At 45.6% G+C, this 24,501-nt stretch overlaps 3 protein-coding genes across 5 annotated transcripts; 2 read left to right on the top strand and 1 right to left on the bottom strand.

Annotated features, from left to right (window-relative positions):
- Positions 1-3,824: 3,824 nt before the first annotated feature.
- fbxo10 (F-box protein 10) lies at positions 3,825-11,443 on the top strand (the record flags this gene model as incomplete). Of its 2 annotated transcripts, none has more annotated exons than XM_079999261.1 (11): positions 3,825-3,862; positions 4,593-5,199; positions 5,312-6,142; positions 6,594-6,743; positions 6,942-7,078; positions 7,196-7,266; positions 8,588-8,740; positions 9,402-9,767; positions 10,513-10,823; positions 10,921-11,108; positions 11,263-11,443. In XM_079999261.1, exons 2-11 carry the CDS (start codon positions 4,615-4,617, stop codon positions 11,441-11,443), a joined length of 2,973 nt encoding a protein of 990 aa, XP_079855387.1. In that variant the 5' UTR covers positions 3,825-3,862; positions 4,593-4,614. The 2 variants fall into 2 exon arrangements, with proteins under 2 accessions (XP_079855387.1, XP_079855386.1); XM_079999260.1 differs by having other exon boundaries at positions 11,260-11,443.
- Positions 11,444-11,463: 20 nt separating this feature from the next.
- Positions 11,464-16,730, bottom strand: polr1e (RNA polymerase I subunit E). Of its 2 annotated transcripts, none has more exons than XM_079999263.1 (12): positions 16,664-16,730; positions 15,747-15,850; positions 15,564-15,640; positions 15,374-15,459; positions 15,095-15,153; positions 14,811-14,955; positions 14,189-14,299; positions 13,957-14,053; positions 13,669-13,793; positions 13,474-13,555; positions 13,255-13,386; positions 11,464-12,581 (listed from the first exon to the last, which is right to left on the bottom strand). In XM_079999263.1, exons 1-12 carry the CDS (start codon positions 16,725-16,727, stop codon positions 12,431-12,433), a joined length of 1,233 nt encoding a protein of 410 aa, XP_079855389.1. In that variant the 5' UTR covers positions 16,728-16,730; the 3' UTR covers positions 11,464-12,430. The 2 variants fall into 2 exon arrangements, with proteins under 2 accessions (XP_079855389.1, XP_079855388.1); XM_079999262.1 differs by having other exon boundaries at positions 15,747-15,845; positions 16,664-16,673.
- A 1,477-nt stretch (positions 16,731-18,207) lies between these two features.
- zbtb5 (zinc finger and BTB domain containing 5) lies at positions 18,208-22,690 on the top strand. Its single transcript, XM_079998686.1, has 4 exons — positions 18,208-18,435; positions 19,406-19,619; positions 19,734-20,615; positions 20,723-22,690. The coding sequence occupies exons 2-4, from the start codon at positions 19,410-19,412 to the stop codon at positions 21,899-21,901; spliced, it is 2,271 nt and encodes a 756-aa protein (XP_079854812.1). The 5' UTR covers positions 18,208-18,435; positions 19,406-19,409; the 3' UTR covers positions 21,902-22,690.
- The last annotated feature ends 1,811 nt before the right edge of the window (positions 22,691-24,501 follow it).

Raw genomic sequence — 24,501 nt, 5'->3', positions numbered from 1 at the left:
AAAGTACATAAATATGGACATGAATGTATAGTTTGTATTGTCAAACCACGACAGAGTCTACACTGCGCACTGGACACGGTGCTAATGTACATTCTGAATCAGAACTGCCACATTTAAAGTAAATAAACTGTGGATCCCAGAAAAGCCATCGTTCTCTCCATGAAAATAATTAAATTATTCTGTCAGGATGTTTTATTTTGCCGGAATGTGAAAGTGGAAATGTAAATGAAAGTGAAGTGTAAATCAGTCACAATCAATATGAATTACGCCAAAAGCCTTGACCTTTTTCGTCTTGTTCTTAGTTATTATTATTATTATTATTATTATTTATTTATTTATTATTATTATTTTAATCATTGTTTTATTTATTTATTATTTTTTATTATTTTTATTATTACTGTATTATTATATGTCAGCCCACTGCTCCTAGGTACGTCAGTTACTAGAATGGGTAAAATACAGACAAATGCATTTCGTTGCCTCAGTAATTGACAATTACTGACAATTAGTTAAATCTAATTAAAAATGATTTATTATTATTCATAATTATAATAATAATAACTAACTGACTCAAAATATTATCATTATAACAGACAAAGTAACCTCACCTGAGAACACTTGAAATCTTCTGTCAGACTAGTCACAGATTTATTTATTTTTTATTTCTAAAATTAAGCAATCTGACTTCTCTCTCTACTCTTCACACGTTCTTCAAGGTGCAATTTTGCCAGAGTAGGTTGCATGGGTTTTTCTGAAGCCAATGGTCGAGAAGCACCATCTAGGCTGTATGGTGCATATGGATAATATGGTCTTCCAGGACCTGGTTAAAAGCTCAATAAATACAACCAGGCAGCAGTCTTAAGTATAGTCCACATATAACATTCATTCGCACTTGCCTTTTTATTTTTATGTTTTTGTCAGAGAAGAATATCGGCGATGTGTATTGTATTTTAAAGAAATCTATATTCAAGTGCTAAGATGAGATGATGAAGTTATCAGAGGTGATACTTGGTCCAAATATTTTGAGAACCGCCGTATTAGAACATGCAACAAATGCTGAAAAGACATGTATTACTGTATACTATATACATTTTGTTTTGTTTCATGGGGTGAACTGAGTGCCTCGTTTTGTCAGAGAGGTCTCTCTGGAGTCTTGGGGCCCTGATGGGAAACAAACTATGGGAATGGAGTTTAAAAGTGTTCATGTAAAAGACCCCCAGATTTCAGTATGTAGATGTAAATCATGTAAGATAGCCAACTGTTTAACGTCACTTTGTATCGCAGGTACCTCTGATTAGAATATGCAAAGACATGCGGATATATTCGCAAATGATGTTGCATGATTCTGAAAGATTAGGAATTGTTGACACAAGAGCCGAAAGAGAAGGCGCGTGGAAAGAAGATACACACAACAGTGTTTTAATCTGTCCTTGAGCAAAATATAGTAGATTATATAATTATAGAGATTATAGAAAACATAGGTGTTCATTCAAGCATTGATGACACCAAGAGATACATGAGAATAACATGATGGGGAAACGTCAGATGAGGAGTAAATGCAACGCTGCGTAGGATGCATTTCAGACACTTCAAAGTCTCCGTTGACGCAAATTTAATAACGGCTCTTTTGTGCTTCGCCTATTTGTTGTGCTTCGCCTATCTCTCCCAGCGCCAGAACTCAAACTCCGTACATACCGGACACAACAGGCCTAGGGTTTGCAGAACGGGTGTGGTGAGAGCTGGGTGGGGATTTGGCGGGTGGCTGCGATCTTGCCCATCACTCACCTGCTCTGGTGTGCCTGCAATTCTAATACCACTCATATTAGCTTGGAACACTTACACATGTACACAAATCTTACTTTCAAGCGACACACCACCAGCCAGTGCGGGCGGTTCTGGTGGGCTGTTGGTCTGTTGGCATGGGAACAGGCTCCCGGCCAGTGGTCCGTGCCTGGCGCCCACGGCCCAGGTTCTGCGTCTTATGCCTGCACGTGATCCTCGGGGCCGTGCATGGGTGTTGCTCTGCGGGCCCCCAGCATCTCTGGGGAGTGGGGGGTCTTCTGAGGCTGCAAGTCATGGTAATCGAGGCTTTTCCTTGCGTTGTGAAGTGGGACTCAGAGATGGCTGCGGGGCCTTTTCCGCTGCTTGGAGATGCTATGATATTATTCTGACATCATACACAAAAACGAATTGGTCCCATTCATTCACCGGTGGACACATCACATGCACACACACGCACGCACGCACGCACGCACGCACGCACGCACGCACACACACACACACACACACACACACACACACACACACACACACACACACACACACACACACACAGGGCTGAGGAGCAGGTGCTCAAAAAAAAAGGCACATGAAACCAGTTCAGGTTCTATCCGTTTTGCCGCTCGGTTCAAAATGGGGACGCAGCGGCAAGGGACGCACAGAGGAGAGGAGATCATAGGAGCCCTGATGCACAGCATCGTGGGCGTCCCAATCATGATGATCTGCTACCTCGATGCCCATTCACGCTTTGAAAAAAAAACAAAAACACATGGCACATATAAAGGGCACCATGGACATCAAGGGGCAGGTGCTCGAGCACTCTCAGCCCCGCCCTCTGCACACACACACACACACACACACACACACACACACACACAAACACACACTCCTTAGCGACGGTCCCCAAGCACGAAGCAGCCGCACCAGCTCTGTCTAATAGCCCCAGACACGACCCTGAGCTTGGAAAAATGGATGTGAATGTTTGTCGAATACCCAACTTAAGGTATCGACACGACCAAGGTTTATTTTTATTTTTTTATGATCAAAATTATACAAACAATGACAGCAGACGGATAGGTCAAGTTCAAGCTCAAGAGATTATTTGTCACATACACATATACATACGGTCATACATATATGCAGTGAAATGTCATGACACCCGGTGATTACGCACATTAAGCTCTATAAGCTCTAAAAATACTAAAAAAATCGACACAAGGTGCTCGCGCAGGCAGCCACAAGGGGAGGCGCCACAATCGCGATTCTGGGTCCTATAATTTTATAATAGAATTGGATGAACCAGTATCATCTGTATAGAAAAACTAGTACGGTCAACATTTGAGAATTTTGTCATCGAGTTGGAAACGACGTATCAGTTATTTGTGATTAGTTATTACTGGTTCAGTCTCGTGAATTTAATCAAACAGACATATATAAGGAAGCGTTATGAGATAAACTTAGTGACAAGGAGAGAAAAAGAATGAATGGCTGGTGTTGGCATATCGGGCTATTTTGCCAGTGAGGCGCCAGAAAACATCCTGCATCCTCCCATATTATCTGGTGCAGACTTGGGGCTTGGTTGCCGTCTCGCTTACAATCACAATAAATATGGGATTGTGAGAACCATCTGCTAACATTACAATAGTAGTTGAATGATTAATTGAATTGAATAATTAATAATAATAATTGATTAATAAAAAGGTAAAAAAAAAAAAAAAAAAAAAAAAAGGTAAAGACAATAAAACGAATAAATAAATAAGAATAAAAAAAATTGGAAAATAAAGTCAAGTAATACATAAAGAATGTATTACCCCCCCCCCACACACACACACACACACACACACACACACACACGCACATCCACGGCTTCTCGGCCTGATGGGGCGTCCCTGGTTTCCATGGTTTCCATGCCTTCCTCGTCCTGCCGTAAAGTGTCGTAATTCGGCCACAACGCCCAATCTCCGGTGATGGGTCGTTGTCGGGTCTCGAACGTTGGGAAATAAACGCCGCCGCTGCCTTTCAAAGTCGCTGGGGATCGAAGAAGATGGCGTGTTACTGCCACGGTCGGTGAAAGAAAAAAAAGGTCAGATCTCTCAACACTCGGCGCAAGGGAAACCCGAGGCTGCAGTCCCATGTCGCAGATAACTATTGGAGCTGCTCGTGGGTTATTTTGGGGATAAAACAGTGTATTATCTGTACGGCGTGACGTCACTTACTCCAGTGAGGGTTTAGGAAAGCAGAAATGACCGAAGAGGCATGTCGGCGGTTTTCTAATTATCATTATTATCTATTAACTATCGACCTTTTTCCCAAAGTGCCGTATTTAAAGAAAATAATGTGTGCCTCTGTCCAAGTGTTTACTCAACATCAGCCCGCAGTGATCCTCCATCCTGCTACTTTAAACATGCGTTTCAACTTACACAACAACTTGTGCGGTCACTGAAATACATTGTAATAGTATTAGAATGACGTTGTAATGACTAGAATATAATACATTGCCACTCATCCAATGTTGTCATCATCATTCATCCAGTGTAGACATATATATAATCTACATGTATCTATATTCATATTTTATATTCATATTTAGACCCACAGCAGCTGCCATACTGCCATAGGCTTTTAATTTACCCTGTGCCGAGAACACATTTAGTATATTCTGTAAATGTTTGTATGTTTTTGAGACTGACTGCTTTTTAGGCTATCTGACTGTACAACGCCCGTACCAAGACAAATTCCCAGAATATGTAAATGTACTTGGCCAAATAAACAGATTCAGATTCTTCCTGGTCCTTCTGGTGCACCTCCCACAGGCAAGGTGGAGCCTGTGCTGCCATGGAAGTGGGCTGCCTCCCCGTGGAGCTGTGGAGGGTGATCCTGGCATACCTCCCTCTCCCCGACCTGGGCCGCTGTTGCCTGGTGTGCCGTGCCTGGAGGGAACTCATCCTCTCGCTGGACAACACCCGCTGGAGGCAGCTGTGCCTCGGCTGCCCCGAGTGCCGCCACCCCAACTGGCCCAGCCAGCCCCACCGGGAGCCCCCGTCCTGGAGGGAGGCCCTGAAGCAGCACGCCCTCGCCAGCCGCACCTGGACCCAGAACGGCCCGGAGCTGCAGTCCTCCGCCTGCCTCCACCTTTTCCGCAGGAGGAAGGACCGCCGGATCTGGCACGTGGGCCTCGGGCGAGAGTTCGAGACCCTCCGTGCCGCCCTAGGGGCCGCCGGGCCGTACGACCGGGTCGTTCTCCACCCTGGAGTCTACGAGGAGCAGAGTGAACTTGCGTTGAAGGTGCCTGTGGAGCTGGTGGGGCTGGGCCGGCTGGGGGAAGTGTCCCTGCTGGTGTGTGTGGAGCAGCAGTGCCCTACAGCCAGGCTGTGCAACCTGGTCTTCATGCCAGCATGGTTTTCCACTGTTGTCTACAAGGTGAGAGGAAGTACACGTTGATGCAATTGTTTTGTCTGAGGCAATTGTGTGCTTTCAACTAAATCTGTTCTCTCTGTCCTATTTTTTCCCCAATCTTCACCATTCCCTCCAGACATCATGGGGTCACGTCCAGCTGGATAACTGCAACTTTGAAGGGGCTCAGCTGCAGATTCGAGGCCCGGGAACCTGCCAGGCACGCTTCTGCTCCTTCTCCCAGGGCAGCTCCGCACACTTTCTCGGCGTCGCCTTCAGCTTACTGGACAGTTGCGACTTTGCAGGAAGCGACACTGCCTCTCTCACCGTCGAAGGCCCTCCCGTGTCAGAGAAGAATTGGGCTTGCAAACACTTGGCCGCCTTGGCCAGGACGTTAACATCATGCCGCTTACCCGGAAATAGCAGCCCGTCGCGGTCAGGCAGTCAGGCCGGGAACACGAACGGACCCCGACCGGGCCCTAATGTCGCCGCGGAGGACTTGAGCAAGGGGGAATGGCAGAGGAGGACTGGCTTCGAGGTGGTGTATCAAGGCACGTTGATCGAGGACAGCTGGAGCAAGGTGGAACACGGCGATGGAGAGGGGGAGAGCCAAGAGGCGGAGAAGAACGGCAATATCAATGATCTGGCAGCTACTTGGAACTACAAACTCTCCTGCACCAACCACGGCCTTGCCCATCTCTTCAAGGCTCGGCCTGACTGCTCCCCGCCCCCCACCACGTCGCCCGACCCCATATCCGCCATCCCCGAGCTCCTCTCCTTTCAGCAGGAGCTGCTCAGGGACCCCGAGGCCCAAATGTTGGCCACGTCCGTCCAGGGTTGTTTTGTCACGCGGTGTCTCTTCAGGGACGGGAAGGGCGGAGTGCATGTGTGTAATTATGGACAGGCCCGGCTGGAAGGGAACGTGTTCCGCGGGCTCAACTATGCGGTCCGCTGTATCCAGAATGCCACAGTAAATATATCCAGCACTAACTGTTTCCCTACATTGCAGACTTGCTGTCACTTTGACTTCTCTTTACCACATTGATTTTCTTATGGACAGGATTAAGAAAAGTAACAGCATGAAATAAAGGATATCCACACACTGGAAACTCAGCTCCCGATTATATATTACTGTAACATTTCAACGACGCAGACCTTTATCAGGCATCGCTTTCCCAGAAATGCCAGATGAAGCTCTATGTGACCACATGACATCACCATACGGAGCAGACTTTTGAGCGATATCCTTTTTTTGTAAAAAAAAAAAAAATGTCTCTGTGTGGCTCGGTTTGGAGTAATCTTTATCAAAAATGAGTTGACAGTCAAGCTCGTAAGGAGCTAAGCAGCGACCCCATGTCTAGTCTTGTGATCTGATCACCCCCTCCCCTCCCCCCCCGCCCCCTCTGGGTTACTCTCCTCAGATAGTGATGTTGCGTAATGAGGTGAGAGAGTGCCGGGCCTCCGGCGTGTTCCTGCGGCTCTCCGCTCAGGGCCTCATCGCGGAGAACAACATCCATTCCAACGGGGAGGCCGGGCTCGACATCCGCAAAGGGGCCAACCCCATCATCCTGGTAACCCCACCGCCTTTGTTTTGTGTGATTTGTGGTTATAACGTCGCCATATAGTCTGCTTTCGATGAATCTCTCTGTTGAATTGAAGGTAGGACTAGGACACACTCTGATAGCGTATGCTGGTGCATGGACGGCTCCTACATCCCAAAAGTAACTGCTCCTAATGTGAGTAACTCTTTCCCCAAACCCCTTCCCCAGTGTAACAGAATACACAGTGGTTTGCGCTCCGGTGTTGTCGTCCTTGGCAACGGGAAGGGTTCTATCCGGAGTAACCAAATCTATAGCAACAAGGAGGCAGGCGTCTACATTCTCTTCAATGGGAATCCTGTGGTCAGGTAGGAGAATTACTTCTGTTCCCACTCCTGTAGATATGTTTATATTCACCACCGATCGACTAATGCTTTCTTGGACATCGCTCATTGGCATTTCTTGTTTTGTTTTGTTTTTTCCAGTGGGAATCATATTTTCCAGGGCCAGGCAGCAGGGATTGCTGTAAATGAGAATGGCAGAGGAATGATAATCGGTGGGTAAATGGATATGTGACTGTCTGTTCCATGTCATATCATCAAAAACACATATTAGCCTACCGTGGAGCTGGCAAATGTACTATTTAAGGTATAACGGAATCGCTTTTCATGTTTGCACAATACTATTTTTTGTTCATCATTTTGTATTTTAATTACAGAAACCAAAGAATTGTATAGTGCAACAGTATAATAACAGACTCATTTACTTACTAAATTGACTAAATAACCGCTTTTGAATGGAACACAACATCAACATCTATTGAAGTTGAATTTAAGATTTGATTTTTAAATAAAAAAATGTAAAACATAGGTCACATTTATATAGAATTTTAATTAAATTAAGGTTACATTGAGAGTTGTAAAACAAGTGGTTCAGGTTTGTGTCCCAGTGCTGCGTAGCATTGAAACACATTAGAATTAGAACCGCCCTCCACCTGAGTAACACCACCCACGGCTGGAGCGCAGTTGGACCCGCGAGCATCGAAGCTAAGAGCTAAGCGTGGGAAGTGCTCTGTTTTTGGCTGCAGAGACCAGCACAAATCTTCTGTGTGTGGTCACTGACTGTACTGTAGGCTGCGGCGCGGGATCCGCTCCGTGTTTCTCCAAACAAAACCGTAGATGTATTTTTTAATTACATTGAATTTTAACCTCCGAGGTTTCCATAATTTAATTCAACAAACAAGGCCCAAGTCCTGTGCGGTATCCCACGCTGCTCCGTGCCCCTCGCTGCTCCGGACACCGTGGTGAAACTCGGGACTAACCTTTAAATAAGGCCTTGTAGGTCTAATCCGAGTAAAGATTCAGCAACTGGACTGCTTATTTCTCACCTCAAATCTGTTCAGAAACAGATGCTGATGGAATTATAAGGTGAAATCAGTGAAAGTTTACGGGCTAAATTCAATGAATCCCGGAAGCCATGCTCAAACACCATTGGTTCACCGAACTAGGGGCCTGGGGAGGGTGTCTCCTCCCACTGAAACAGCCTGTTTTCAGACTGGAAGGGATTGAATGCATAATCTGAGTGGTATATTTTAGCGACTTGTTTTAGGCACCTCAGAATCCATGTACTAACTTGGTGAAAAGGAGCATAATAGGTCCTCTTTCACACTTTATTGGGGAATTTGGGGAGCATTTGTATCTGGAACAACAAATGCATACAGATAAATATACAACATAGCTATTACACATAACGAGCACACTGTGTTGTTGTTGTTTGCATCTTATTTTAAAAACACATTTTTTCATTCCACAACAGATGAATTTCCTTCACAGAGCGATGGATCCTCACTAAACCTGCTTTGTCTCCCCCTTCAACAGAGAATGTGATCAGAGAGAACCAGTGGGGGGGCGCGGACATCCGCAGAGGGGGTGACCCCGTCCTGAAAAACAACCACATTTGCCACGGCTACTCAGATGGCGTGGTGGTGGGAGAGAGAGGCCGTGGTCTCATAGAGGGGAACCACATCTATTGTGAGTAATTCCATCCATTGTCGATGCGTGATTCGCGCCAGGGCCCTAAGGGGTTTCAAGGTCCTTGAATTTTCGTCTTCAGAAATGTTACTCCTGGAATACCTTGAAAATAGCCCCATTTGTAGACCCAAGTGCTTGAATAGTCCTTGAAACAAACACGATCATTGAAAACCTGTGATATTCCCCCTGGTTCTGTTATTCATCTCTTAAAGGTAATAAGGGTTTTCCAAACTCGATTTTATAAATCTATTTATTTTTTTAAGTACTTGAAAGTCCTTGATTTTCATTTTGTAATGCCAGAATGAACCCTGCTAGCATGATTGGTCTATTAATTATTACTTTAATTAATACTGACTTTGTAATTCATATGTACTGCAGGTCAAAAAATCTATTAGTCATTTTAAAGCAATGCTATGTCACTTTTTTTATCTTAAAATAACAGCTGTCAAATCATTTTGATGGTACGTTGACTTGTAATATGGAGAATGGCACCTCTTTCATTCCCACCCACCCCACGCTTGTCCTTGCATTATGTAACTTTGGTGTAACATGGTGCGGAAAAGTGCGTTACGGCACTACGCCACATCCTTGATGTTAGGCTCTGGTAATTACCGTTTTTTGTTTTTATTCACCTTTTTTTCAAATTCCGGGTTTTCTCCAGGCAACAGAGGCTGTGGCGTGTGGGTCATGTCTTCCAGCCTCCCCCAGCTCCTCGCCAACCACATCACCCACAACCGCATGTACGGCCTGGCCGTGTTCTGCCGGAAGGACGCCGACAACCGAGAGGCCAGGGGGGGAGGAGGACCGGAGGGGGGTGTCGGAGGAGGAGGGGGGGAAAGGAGAGGAGGGGGAGGAGGGGGAGGAGGGGAAGCGGGCGGAAGGCGCGGCGGAGCACAGGAGAACTTCAACGACGAGGGGGAGCTGTTTGCGTGGGAGAGCGACCTGGACAGCGAGGACGAGCGCTACTCGGCGCGGCGTTCCATCAGCGTGGCGCTCATAGAGAGCAACTGCATGAGCCACAATGGAGGTAACGACCACGTGAGAGCCAAACACATCGATGAGTATGTATGTCGAGAGATCGGGTGTTTTTCTTTTGGGAAACACCAAAGACCACACTTCCAGAACCAGCCATTTGGAAGAATACAATACAGGAAGTACAACTAATGGAGAAATGAACATAGATTTCAAAATAGTGAAGTCATTACAGCAGTACAGCAAATTTACCATTATGTCTTATCTTTAATATTCATAATACCTATTTATAATATTTTAATTGTTTATGTATAATGTCTAAGGATAATATGTATAATATTTGTTTATGTATAATATTTCTAATATCTATTTAATGTCTTTATATGATACTACACATGATAATACACATGTGTAGCTGGACATTAACTGAACGTAATCTTTTTATAATTTCACCTTTTTGGATGGTTTTATTAACATTTTTAATTATAATAATAATATTTATTATTATTTATAGTAATAATAATAATAATAATAAATTATACTTTACTATCCTGAGGCATTATTTGTTATTATAGTTTCAGTTCTTTTCCTATTGTTGTTGTCTTTCTATTTTGGTAAAAGTGTCTAAAAGTGTCTAAATAATGAAATGTCTGTAAAATAAGGGGGATTAATAACTTCATTAATCCCGTGGGGAAATTCAGGATAGGTTTTTGGAACATAATGACTCTTAATACATGGAACCGAACACTCTAACATTGAAGGAAGACACAATGAACTCTCTCTCTCTCTCTCTCTCTCAGCGGTGGGTCTGTACGTGAAGACCAGCGAGCCGCTTAATGTCATCGCCAACCTCGTCAACGGCAACTGCGGGGTCGGCGTCGCTGTGATACAGAGCAGCCAGCTGACCCGGCTGGCCGACAACTGTGTCCTTGACAACAGCCGGGGTGGCGTTGCCGTGGAGAAGGACTGCCAGGTGGAGCTCCGCGGCAACGGCATCTATGACAACAGGGGCCATGGCATCAGTTTCTGTGGCGACGGGCAGATCGGAGAGAACGACGTGGTCGGTAACCGCGGGTGTGGTATTCAACTTTTCACCAATGCAGATGTGAAGGTGAGCTGTGGTAGGGACTCACAGAAAGGCATTTCATTCCTGTATTTTATGTAACACTAATATTCTCCTCCTGTCTTTCATTGTTTTCCTGTTTTAGGTACTGCGGAACCGTGTCCAGCCCGCACAGGGGTGTGGCATTGCTGTTCTGGGGCCTGTAAAAGGAGCTATCCATGACAATCTTCTGTTCCAGGGCCACCCTGGAAACAAAAAAACACTTCTGCACATCGATCCAAGCAATGAGAGCTGCACGCTGTACAACAACGGCATCTTGAGGCATGACAACAGGTAAGCATGCGGCCCGCGGTGTCGGCGCCATCACCTTTGACCCTAATCGATCACATTTGAAATGACACCAAACACCGCTGCAGGTATTAGGCATCACTGTGGTTCAAAGACCATCCTTTCAACAGTAAGTCGATTCCCTTGCTTTCGCCAGCAGTCTGTCAGACACTTCCTGGGTCCTGGAGAACCCTTCTCCTCGCCCGCTCCGTGACGCGCCCTCCGGTTCCTCCACCTCTCGCTACTCCTCCCGACTCACCATCTCCATGACCACGCGGATCAGCGCCACCGTGGAGAGCGGCTGCCACAGCAGCGGCAGCATGTTTTGCTCTATCCTCTAAAAGACCCACAGCGTGTTCTTCAGAGCTCGGCGCGGCGTGCGACTCAAGATGTGACCCTTGTTAAGATGACGAGCGAGCTGCTTCAAACGATGACTTCCTGCTGGAGAGCAGGGCGTCGTCAATGGCACAACGAGCTGTGACATGAAAAAGGAGAGTTCACCACTGCATTAAGGCGGCTCCAACTTTTGAAATCCTGGATGAGCCGCTACCCTGCACTTCTAAAAAATAGGATCACTTCAAACGTCCATCTTCCATAGAGCAGATTGTTAGCTTTTAAGTTGTATTTTAAGCTTCTGACTTCCACAGTGTTATATTCATATACACATTATTACCCATTGACTGTCCGGCTTTTATCCAAGAGCTCTTAAAAAAAAATGCACTACTTTGAAAGTGGACAGTTTGTAAATCAGTTCAGAATTCAAGGTAGAAAATCCACTATAATTTTCATATTACAGTGTATGGTTGTGCCTTGTATGATTTTTTTATCAAGACTGATGGCGGCTGGAGAGCTGTTATAATGTACGTATATATGCAAGAGGAAAAAAAACAATACCAAACTAGCTTCAGTCCCAAATTTGTGGTCAGTGGGCCTGTGTAGTCTTGGACTGTAGCCATGTGATTTTTTTTCCTGTTTTTTCATGTGACTTATTTTATATAAACCAGATATTCCAGATATGCTGTAAAACACCATGTAACTGATCAGACGAGAATGATTTGAGCCAATTATAGAAAACTATGAATCAAATGAAAATGTGATGACTATTCTCACCAACCTGAAAATATTTCCTTCTTTTCACATCTCATTTCAGTGGTTTGTAACATCAAGTGTGAAGCCTAAGTCAAATCTCCAATCAACAAACTTATAACATTTTTTTATTTTTATTTGCTGACAAAATAACATTAACAAACCAATTTAATTTGTGGCGTTTCAAATTTGTCAATCCCACTTCACTTCCCCACCGCACATTCTTTTCCCATTCCTGGTCTTCAACGCCTTCTTTTGAAAGCCCCTCTTTCCGAACTTTGTGCATATTTGACGAGGGGCAGAATGAGGAAGGCAATCTTGTGCTCGTCTCTCGGGGCGCCCTTGACGGTCTTACTCAGCGTCAGCCCCATCGCTTTGGCCACCTTAGTTATCCTAAAAGGAAAACACAAATCAGCTAGCGGCGCTTGGGACCATATAACAAATATAACGTGACACCAATGTCTCCTTGGACGGAAAAATCTGCTGCATTAACCAAATAAGAATTTTAAATGATATGCTTCTTTTGTTTCACATTTACACAGGTGCTATCAACAATATTGGAGAAAGATGCTTCAAAGCTTCAAATGTTGCAGGTTTAAAAAATATTTGGGAGCTACTCAGAGGTACAGACAATGGCAATATCTTTAAAGTTATAGCTATTGCGATTTTCATTTATGGCCTCAACGAATGGGATGCTGGAGTTCTGATGTGACATTTCACTGCATATATGTATGGAAGTATGTCTATGTATGTGACAAATAAACCTCTTGAATCCTGAATCTTGAAAGAAGGATATTTTTAGATGTTAAAGAGGCTAATAATCCCATGAGCCTAGGAATTTATCTCAAGATTTTATAAAAAAAAAAAAAAAAAAAAAAATTAAAAAAACAAGGTTTTACCCAGATCAAAAAGCACAACATGCAGTTTTGCTTTGATTGTTATATAAGCCGCCGCCGGAGAAAAGCGGCGGAGTTTCCGACCGCTTTTCTCAAAGAGCAGCCTCGACTCTCTGGGAGCATCTGCGTTCACACGGACGCAAAGCGAGAGGACGGGCCTGCCTTCCTACCAGCTCTCTGCTACGTTGAGGTCGCGCTGCAACAACGTCAGGTCTGCGCACATGCTTCCCACGTGCAGCAGCAGCGCCAGGCAGTGAGCCGTCAGCTTGGCACGTGTCGCCGGCGATACGACGCTGTTGAACCTACAGTGAAATGTGAGCAGTGAGTCAAGTTTGGGATCAGCACGATTGAACGTGTAAATTCTCTGAAGAATGGAACGGTCGTCCTACCAGCCCTTTTTGAAGCACTGCACTGCGAAGTCATTTCGCATTTTTTTATGGATAATAGAAGGGCAGCCATCTTTCTTGCTTGCTGCAAATATGAGCATGAAAGTGAATTATGATCCGGCATCAAATCCTAAGAGTGGCAAAGAGAAGGGAAAGCATATCTCATATATCTTATTATACCCAAGTGCTCACACTTACTAAATTTGCCATCCTGTTTCCCAAATTTCAGGAGCATGTTGAGGTAAAAGGCGCAGCGCAGCGTCTTCTCCCTGGCTTCTCCCTCACTAGGCAGAGATTCCAACAGCTTCAGGACACTTAAATTTCTGGAAGGAAAAACAAAACAAAAAAACACTCAAAGGAAAAGGCAGGCTTATGTTAAGATTTAAAAAAAATATATATATATATATATATATATATATATATATATATATATATATTTAAAAAAAAAAATTGTATACATCCTCCACATGTGTATGCAAAGCCTACTTTTTTTCCTCTTTCATTATCTGCAGCTCCTCAGGTGTGAGAGCTGCCATCTGGAGACCTCCATCTGCCAAGCTCTCATACTCAGCCGGGGACAAGACTGGGAATCAATCAAGGACAAATAGCACAGACAGACACACACACTTCTGCAGACAGGCTGTATGTATGTGGTCGGTGCAGGTTAGTTCCGTTGCATCCATAATCAGACATAAAAATAAAAAGCAGCGAAGGATACGATCATCAAACGCATAGACGTCCTTGGGTCTGTCTGCATCTGGATTGCGTGGTGGCAGGTAGAGAGTGAAGTCGATCTGACTGGAGCCCTGACTCAGCTCCTCTTTGAGGGCTGAGGGTAGAGACGGGTAACAGAGACGGAAAAAATGTTGAAGACATAGATGAAAAAAGGTCCTGGAATCAAAAACGTTGCTCGAAATGATACATTAAGCTGCTCTTTTCTTTTTTTTGCTATTTGAGCTAAAATGCAATTTTTTTTTTTATTATTATTATTCGTTTTTTTGGTTTTTTTTTAAACAGGCAGGGCCTAACGCTGATGGTCTTTTGTCCCATTATCAATAGTTAAGGCACTTTGGGCTCTGTGCTACTGGTAATTCTTGCACATGCATTGAAGCCTCAGTCAAAGCACGTTTTACCATGTTACTGGGTAGATTAACTGTAGACATTCAATTTAAGAATTGGCATTTATTGACTCCTATCAGGCAAAATGGCTGTTTCGGATTGTTTGAAGGGCGGACGTTTTCCCAATACATTTACACAAGAAAAGTGAAACAGAATGAATGTCACATCAGTGGCATTTGAAAGAAGAACCTGGCAGAGGCCGCTATTTTAACCGGATTTACCTTCGAGCCCCTTATGGTCAATGACGTCGCTGGCAGCCTTTGTCATCGCTTTCTGCAGTGTCTCCTTGCCCACATCGTTCAGTCTGCGAGAAGACAGGGCTCTTTTCTGCCTGACGGTGCCAAAGGCTTCAGTCAGGGAGTCCAGCTAAAGACAAGAGTCGTTTACGCATTAACATATAATAAGGGATCCCTATACACAGCATAAACAGTTGTAGGTTTTTGTAATTTAAATAATGGATGGTGAATGTGTGTGTGTGTGTGTGGGGGGGGGGGGGCTATGATACCTTTTCTCGGTATGTCTGAATATGAGCGTCCTGAGATTTGTCAATCTCGGTTGACTCCCCTGGTTAGAAAAAATAAAATAAAACTGTAAAGTAAAAATTTTAAACTTTTTTTTTTTTCAACAGGGTTAAAATAATTTGAAACAATAAGTCAAACAATAGGACATCCTCAAAAGGGGCTAGTGGTCAGTAGGCCTGTGCGATAAGGTGATGTAATCCGTCCTGTCATTTTCATAGACATTGCCCAAACCTAGTGTTAAACAACACTGTTTATTTGTTTACCTGGTATACAAGGTTGCATTTTGAAGAGCTGTGCACTGTGCAACTCCATCTCCATGGTCGTTTTGTTCAGTACTCCCACATAATAGCTACAGGGTCAAAAGAAAAAAGAAGAAGAAAAAAAACGACACTCTTCAGAAACCACCTTGAAGCCTGGGAATACACAAATTGCACTGTACTCTGACAGCCTTACTTGCAAAGACTGGCACATCTGAAGGACCCAGTTCCAAAATTGCTTCCAACGTAGGATAGTCTGTCTGATTCTGCAACCTAAAGATTAAAAAAAAAAAAAAAAAAAAAAAAAAAAAACAGTATTCAAGCAGCAGCAGCCGCAGTCACGCGATACAGCCCAAACAACGTCTCCCATCTTTCTCACCAGCATCCGTCTGAGTCTTTTCTTCGGATTCGCCTCGTCTACGCTCTTGTAGAAGGCGAAATCCAGCCGGTCCGCGTTTTGTATGGTCCCATTTGAAAACTGAACTGTCCCGAGGAGAAATCAAAATACCCTCTTCAATAATGACGTCACATTGATACACCATAAGGAGATGCTTCATATTTTTGTCATCCTATGAGTTAAATTAAGCCCGACCTTCAAACCCATTCATCTGAAGAGCGGACAAAAACACTAAAATCTGATACTGTTAAAGTGGTCATCCATGAGATTGTCTGTGTTGGGTGGATTGCGTATTACATTACAAATACCTAAAAGAACCCCACCCTTTGTCATCTTTGCTCCAAGACGGTCAAATGCTTTTCTCGAAAGTTTTGCCTTCTTCTCATCGTTCGATTTGAGGTTCTCTTTCTCGGTCACTTGAGGAGGTTGGGCCACACCCCGGGTTTTTCCTGCGAAGGTGCCCTTCATTTTTGTGAACTCGCGTCCGGACAGCTCTATGACCACAAGTTATCAAATTCACCGCCGCTGCCTTTTTCACTTCTTGCACACAGACCCGATCTTCGCATTCTTGCCGGGAAAGGCGGACCCCGCCACCAACCATGGAGGCAGCATAGCAGTGCGTGCATGACCAAAGTAGACCGGCTGGCAATTTCTTACGAGGTGCCAGCTAAATAAATATAGGGTTAATATCAAAAAAATGATTCATTTTTGGTTTTAAGCAAAAGTATCTTACGGATTACCACTTTAACTCCCCCACTGCGCGACACTGGACCCATCCCCGTGTACCCACGTGGACACTAGAGCCGGCTGTTCCGAAGAGGAAAGCCCACCGTATTTCACTGGTGTCTCAATGGCATGTTTCTGAAACTCCACGACGTCTTGATGAGAATGTTATTTACCAATAGTCGCCTTATCCGCCTCTCTCTCCTCTTCACAAAGCACGAAGGTGCAGGTGGCAGCCATTGTTGTTGTTTCTGAAAGGACGTCCCTCGATCGACAGCGACACCCTCGGGTGTGGAGTGGCACCGCTACGAACTTCAGTTCAACCTTTTTATTAAAAAAAAAAAAAGGCCCCACCAAACAACAACAAGCCATGGGAATTCATACGATTCTTTGACAGATACAAGGACAATGGAACTATTACGCATTTTAAAAGATAAACCGCAAAAATAAACGCGTACAAATTGAAATAAGGAGCTAATACTTTCATGAAGCGTTCAAGTCATGTGAGAGGGACGAGCTTCCTGGCACCTGGAAAAACAGTTCAGTATAAACAGTATAACACAAATTATATACACTATATAATACATACAATACTATATACACTATATAATACATACAATACTATATATATATATATATATATATATATAAAGCTAAATAGGCATATTATGCGTCTTTTGCTTTGTACCCTGATTTCCCCTACTTAGCAACCGCAGGAAAAGTTTGCAAGAGCCGGACACGATAAACATAAATAAAACGTTACTCAAATATCCTACATCGTCTGTGATATAAAGGTAAATGTGTTAGAGTCATGTGCAAAGACTTTAACTGATTATTTGCCTTGCTTGCGTCTGTTATTTGTGTCTTTTTGTAGTACGTTACTAGTATATAGCATGTTACATTCTATATTCAGCAATGCAGCAATGATACGTCGTATAGTCCGAAACTCCCACATGACTTGAACGCGCCAGTCGTTCAGGCGAGGTCGCGGGGGAGACGCGACATGGCGCCTCCCTGTGAGTCTGGCGGGTACAGCAGTCTGGGCGTGAGACGACTATGTCGGCGTCTTGGCCGCTAGAGATCCCGCTCCGCGTTCGATCCCAGAATACGGATCCATGGTCGGCGTCTAGAGCAGAGCGAGCGGACCCGTCGGCATTTCGCGACCGGGCGGGACGCGCTGCTCACGCCGCCGCTCTAGCCCGGCGATGAGAGTTTCGGCTCCTTCCTGAGACTCGATTCTTGACGAGTCACTCGGTGAAAAAGGAGTCGTTCGACTTTCCGACTCTTCGTTCAAATGGACGCGGGGGGGGGGTCCTCCTCCTTTGACTCCCGGTCAACGATGATGGGTTCGGCTCAGTTGGACGCGGGAATCTACCTTTAAAAAGAACAACAAAAACAAAAAAAAAACAAAAAACGTGTTTCGGCGGAGTGTGAACCACAAAGTCGGTCAAAACGATTTAGTTTGGCGGAACGCGGAAGAAAATCCGTCGCGTCCAATGGCGGTTATGCCAAACGGCTTGTCCGTCTGTGTCCTGGGTTTCCACTGAGCTCCCGTTGATTGTTTCCAGCTCGTGGGTCGGCGAACACTCGCTCCCCGCGCCGCGATGCCGGAGCGACTCCCGAGTCCCTTTCAAAAGATCCGTTCGCCACGAATCGCCACAGCGAGTCTCGCGTCGCGCCCGCTAAACACGGTGGAGTGGACCGCGCTGGACTCCGCCGAACAGGATGGGTGGGACGTTTTACCGGACGATCGTCGATAAATAGGCCCCCAAATCCATGGGACGGTGCGGACCAAGTGCTGATTTGGAGATCACGTCGCACACGCGAGCTGGCCCGGAACCGGACAGGCTAGCGGAGGTAGCTTGTTGCCTTAGCCCGTGACCGCCGGGGCCTGTTCCGCTGCTCTCCCAGGACCTTTTGTGCCGTCCCCCGGTCGGAGACATCCAAGGTAGCTCCGCATCCTCATGTGAACTCCGCCGGTTTCGTCCGGACTTCACTCCGCGTGTTCCCCGCCGGGCGGCCGGCGTGGCTGCGCTGGCTAGCCGGATGCTGGTCGTTTAACGTTCGAGATTTGAACGTTCAAGATGTTGTACTTGTCACGTCATATAAGTGTGGCGCAGTGAAATGGGCAAACTCCAAAGGCTGTGCAAAACAAAGTAGAAGTAGCAGTCATAGAGATAACGAGTAAAATCAATTAGAAATAAATATGCAACAAGTCGAATATACTCAAATTATATCTGAGCAAAATATGTCGATATATATACTAGTATAGTTAATTAGTGTATTCATATATACAGAGTATGTATGTACAGAGTTAATTGCAGTGCAGGTCACTGTGCATGGACAGAGTATTTCAAGAAGTCTGGTGCGACGATACAGTACTGTATGCACTACGTTATAAGTGCATATATAAATAATCATAGAAATAAGTCCAGTGATCAAACTTCCATCAAAAGTAGAGCTGTCACAGTTATTACATAGCCACTTGATTGCGATCGTAATTCTACAATGATGTTTCCATCCAAATATCAAGGGGATATTTGAATCCAATCTTAGAAATGTTACAATAAATAGAATGTGAATTAGGTGAGTTTCCATCAGTTGGGTTGACTGTGAAATTGTAATGTTTGAATTTTTAATGTCGAAAGATATTTCTGTTCGCAATAGTCTGCTCGTGTTAGTGGCGTAGAATAAAAAAGAGACAAAAAATTGACAATTATTTCAACTAAAATCTAATGATAGTAAGAGCCATAATGAAAAGTCCCATCCATTCTTTTTTTTTTTTTTCCATTCAGTCGTCACATTCTCAATTAAACCCACCACCTCCCCATATCTCACTTACCTCCACCTCTTCTTTACCAAAACCTTTTTTTTTTTTTTTTTTAACCCGTGCCCCTTTTCTCTGTTCCCTCCTTTAGAGCTATGGATTTCCCAAGCCACTTTGAGCAGATTTTCCAACAGCTGAACTACCAGCGTGTCCACGGCCAGCTATGTGACTGTGTGATTGTGGTGGGAAGTCGCCACTTCAAGGCCCACCGCTCAGTGCTGGCCGCCTGCAGCACCCACTTCAGAGCCCTTTTCACTGTTGCCGAAGGAGATGCTAGTATGAACATGATCCAGCTGGACAGTGAGGTGAAGTTGAACATAATGATTTTGTTATTTTGGTGAGGGCATAGACGACCATGATTTTCCCAGAGAGTGAAAAAAGCTTTTGGTGTCAACTGATAATCATCTGTGCTCCCCCAGGTGGTGACTGCAGAGGCCTTTGCTGCCTTGGTTGACATGATGTACACTTCAACACTGATGCTCGGGGAAAGCAATGTGATGGATATCCTCCTCGCGGCTTCACACCTGCACCTCAACAATGTCGTCAAGGCCTGCAAACACTACCTGACCACCCGCACGCTGCCTGTATCTCCACCTGCTGACAGGCCATCCCGCCACCACCCTCAGCAGGACCAGCAGAGGCACAGGCAGCAGCAGCAACAGCAACAGCAACAACAACAGCAACAACAACAACAACAACAGCAACAACAACAGCAACAAGCAGTAGAGATGGCAGCCAACGCTAACCTGGCAGCCAACACCGCTACATCCAGGCTGCAGCGCTCTTTCCTGCTGCAGCAGCTCGGACTGAGCCTGGTGAGCTCTGCGCTGGGAGGAATGGAGGAGGACGTGGTGGGACGGGGGGTGGATGGAGGTATGGTTGAACAGAGGGCCACCATCCCGATCCGGCGCTTCCACAAGCGCAAGCCCTCCCTCACCCTGGGCCTGTCAGACGAGAGACCCAGGCAGAGGCCCCGGCCCTCGGCCCCACCGAGAGGTTTATTGGGAGAGGTAGGGATCAGTGGCGGGAGGGAGGAAGAGTCGCTGCTTTCCCCAGACTCCCACAAAATGGGGGATGAATCAAAACTAGATGCCGAAATAGCCGGACTAGTTGGGGCTTCTCAAGATGATTCTCAAATCCCCAGCCAATCAGACAGCGGACACTTTGAAGGGGAGGAGTCGGGGAAGATGCAGGGAGCAGTGGGAAAGGAGGAGTACACGGAGGACGGTGATCCGCGAGACGCTCGAGCAAAGATCAAATCGAGGGTGGAGGACGACGAGGAAGACGTGCAGGAAGAGAAGGTAAAGCTGTGGCTTCCAACTTGTACATCCAAAATATCTTTCTTTAATGTATTAATATTTGTTCCTTGAAATTTGTCAAGAGATGACACAACCCATTGTTGATACAGGTGATGGTAAAACGAGAGCCACTCAGCTCCCCAGAGCCCGCTGACGAAACCAGCGATGTCATGTCTCAGGCGGAAGGCAGCGACCCGGCCGAGCCCGGGGGGCAGGAGGAGGAGGAAGAGAAGGTGGAGCTGAGCCCCGAAAGCAGTGACCGCAGCTTCTCCTCAGACCCCCAGCCCAGCTCTGACTCCCTGCTCCAGCCCAGCCCCCAGCTGCTGCTAAAAAGCAGCATAGGTGGAGGCAGCGGGGGTGCAGGAGGCGCAGGAGGATTCGAGTGTGCCAGCGGTATGAACAGCAAATCTAGCTTCCATATTTCCAGCTTCCTCAGCCCTAAAGGTTTTGGAGGCAGCTCGGTAGGGTTGGTAACCAGGGATGACGACCTTCCCAACACGACAACCGGTGATACAGTGTCACACAATTTCCTGCTGGGACAGGATGCTTCTGGGACGCCCAGCTCTGCGTCGTCCTCCCTTCTCCGGCAAGGCTCACTGAACGGCGAGGGTCATGGCGGGTTTGGAGATGGCCTCCACGCCGATTCTCTCTTCCTCCGCCCTCTGCACGACGGATTGGGGAACCCGCGAGGAGTTGGAGGAAGTGGAGGGGGAGGCGTAGGGGTGGACCCCTTCGGCCTTGACTTTCAGCGGTCTAGTTTGGGCCTTCATTCTCTGGCTCGAGCCTCAAGGGCTGCGGAAGGAAGCACCTCCGCTTCCATGGGTTACCCTGGTTACAGACGTATTGCTCCCAAAGTGGCCAACAGCATGGGGGGGGACGGATCAGGAAGTGCTCTTCTCCAGGACCCTTCCTCGTCCTCGTCCGGTCTGGGCGGAACTTTGCTTCTCAATGAGAACAGCAGCTATGACATGAATGGCGGGAGGCCGACGTCCCTTCCCCCTCAGCTCACCCGAGCCTCAGCGGATGTTCTCTCCAAGTGTAAAAAGGCTCTGTCGGAGCATAATGTCCTGGTGGTCGAGGGGGCCAGAAAATATGCCTGCAAAATCTGCTGCAAAACCTTCCTCACCCTGACCGATTGTAAGAAACACATCCGTGTGCACACTGGGGAAAAGCCGTACGCCTGCCTCAAGTGTGGCAAGCGCTTCAGTCAGTCTTCCCACCTGTACAAGCACTCCAAAACCACCTGCTTGCGCTGGCAGAACAACAACATGCCCAATGCTCTGCTGTAGGCGTCGCTAATCAGGGCGTGATTTTAAACATCAAATAGACTAAATTAAAGGATCATTAAAGATTAGGTTTGTCTGTTGAAACTTACTGTTTCTAGCCTCACCTGGATGTAGCCAAAAGGGCTGATTTGCATAAGTGCTGGATTCAATAAAACCCTGATAAAATTCCGGGTTTGGGATCACTTTTTCCGCATAACATATGACGACTATCCGACTACATCTTGAGCTTCCTGCTCTCGGAAAGGAGATTTAATGTATTTTTTAAGGCCTTGTTTGCCCTGTTGGGACTGCATTTGAGCACAGTGAGAAGCTGCTGCAGAGCGGCAAGCATTCAGCAAGGTTGTGCTAAGAACGTTTATAAATGATTGATAAGGCCCAGGGTGAAAAATGGTTAACATATCATTTTAAGATGTTGCTTTTGTTGGTTTGCATTTTACTGCATTGGGAGTTCAAAGGTGGAAAATGTAAAAACCTTGGAAATCTAAATCATACAATATACTATGTGATAAGAACCAAAAATGTATGCTCGTAGTAGTAGTTGACCACGACACCTGAATTCCCCCTGTGTGTGTCATATCTTACTAGTATACTACTACTACTCTTAATAGTCCTTATTGGGAAGTAGAGAATCGTACACCATCTGCTACCAAGCAAATTGTCAACTGGATCGGTCTGATGCCTCCACCAAAAATATATCATTTTCATCAATGTATAGGCATAAAGACATTTCTTTATTGTTAGTTTGTTAACCTACCACTTCTTGCCGCACCTTATGTCTCCCATGAACTCACTTCAAGGTTTTGCCATTGGTCGTGTTTGGAGTCAATATGTGAGTAAATGCAGCCGAACAATTGCGTTGTCTCCTGGGTGTTCTCTGGAATTACTGAAGTAAGAGGGAAGCTCAAGTTGATACCTATGACTTCCCCATCACCCGACCCCCCCACCCCCATCAGGACACGACCAATGTGATCTTTGTTATACAGTTGGAACCTCCCGATGACTTCCCCATAATGACTCTTCCATTGTCTCAGAACCTTGACGTATGCTGTTAGCATTCCCATTGATGGCTGTGAATGAGTTATTTGCAAAAGTGATCCCAACGTAGGTGCAGGCTGGATTGGGCAGTAAGTGTGAGCATCTCACCCTAAGTAAGAACTCTTGGCACAAGTGTTGTGTTTGTGTTACTGTCTATTGTCGAAAGAGTGGATGGAATCACTCCGTGTCCTTCCAGCTCCTTTACAAAACTGACTGTCAATCATGAACCCCAAGATGTAGGAGGCAGCGGCGCTGGATCACGGATATTTTTACTCAAAATCAAATTGATATTTGGAGATCTCAAGTTGCCTTTCAATCTGAGCACCTTTTGTATTTGTCATTGTTTGTGCTGAAGGAAGTAGGGACCTGCTAATGGTCTCTCCTCACTTCCGCAATCATTTTGCAGATTTTTTTTGTGCAAAAAAAAATATTTATTTTGTGAGCAAAGTGTGCCAAATCTAGGCACTCGTAGAATGGAGGATTGTAGCACGAGCCCATCAATAATTTGTTTTGCACTGTGTGGTTGTGCATGCGTACATGAGTGTAAAAGGATGATGAAGTTGACTAGTATGTTGCCTGGTATATTAATAAATTGGACAAAATTGACCTCTGATGTTTTAGGTACAGCACTTTTTGCAGTGCTTTAGAGGTGGGTGTCATGGCTTTCTCTTGGTAGAAAACAAAATAAGAGAAATCTGTCATTATCTAAACGTATAATAGTTTGCTACAGTACTTGGTATCTGTGCATTCTTTATACCTCTCATAAGTCTAATGTTACACCCATGACAAAAGCGGTAAAAAAAGATAATCAAAAAGAAAGACCTGCCTTGAATGTCGAACTATGTAACAATGTACCGATCAGCCACAACATTACTGGCGGGTATTAGGAAGCAAGTGAACAGTTCTTGAAGTTGATGTGTTGGAAGCAGGAAAAATGGTCAAGCGTAAGAATCTGAGCCACTTTGAAAAGGGCCAAATTGTAATGGCTAGACGACTGGGTCAGAGCATCTCCAAAACGACAGGTCTTGTGGGGTGTTCCTGGTATGTAGCGCTTGACCAAAAGTGGTTCAAGGATGGACAACCGGTGAACCAGTGACAGGGTCATGGGCGCCCATGGGCTCAATGATGCTCGTACGGAGGGAAGTCTAGCCCCTCTGGTTTGATCCCACAGAAGAGCTACTGTAGCACAAATTGCTGAAAAGGTTAATGCTGCTATGATAGAAAGGTGTCAGAACACACAGTGCATCTTAGCTTGCTGTGTATGGGGCTGCATAGCCGCAGACCGGTCAGAGTGTCCATGATAAACCCTGTCCACCTCTGAAAGCGCCTACAAGGGGCACGTGAGTGTCTTTTACATCATGTGGATGGCCGGGTGCGTGTGCGTCGTTCAGCTGGGGAAGAGATGGCACCAGGATGGATGCACTATGGGAATAAGGCAAGCCAGCAGACGGCAGTGTGATGCTCTGGGCAATGTTGTGCTGGGAAACCTTGGGTCCTGGCATTCATGTGGATGTTACTTTGACACGTACCGCCTACCTAAACATTGTTGCAGAGCAAGTACACCCCTT

Source organism: Zeus faber (assembly GCF_960531495.2).
Source record: "Zeus faber genome assembly, chromosome: 4".
Taxonomy (NCBI): Eukaryota; Metazoa; Chordata; class Actinopteri; order Zeiformes; family Zeidae; genus Zeus; species Zeus faber.
The sequence above is the reverse complement of the archived record's forward strand: the minus strand, read 5'-3'. Positions and strand labels throughout refer to the sequence as shown.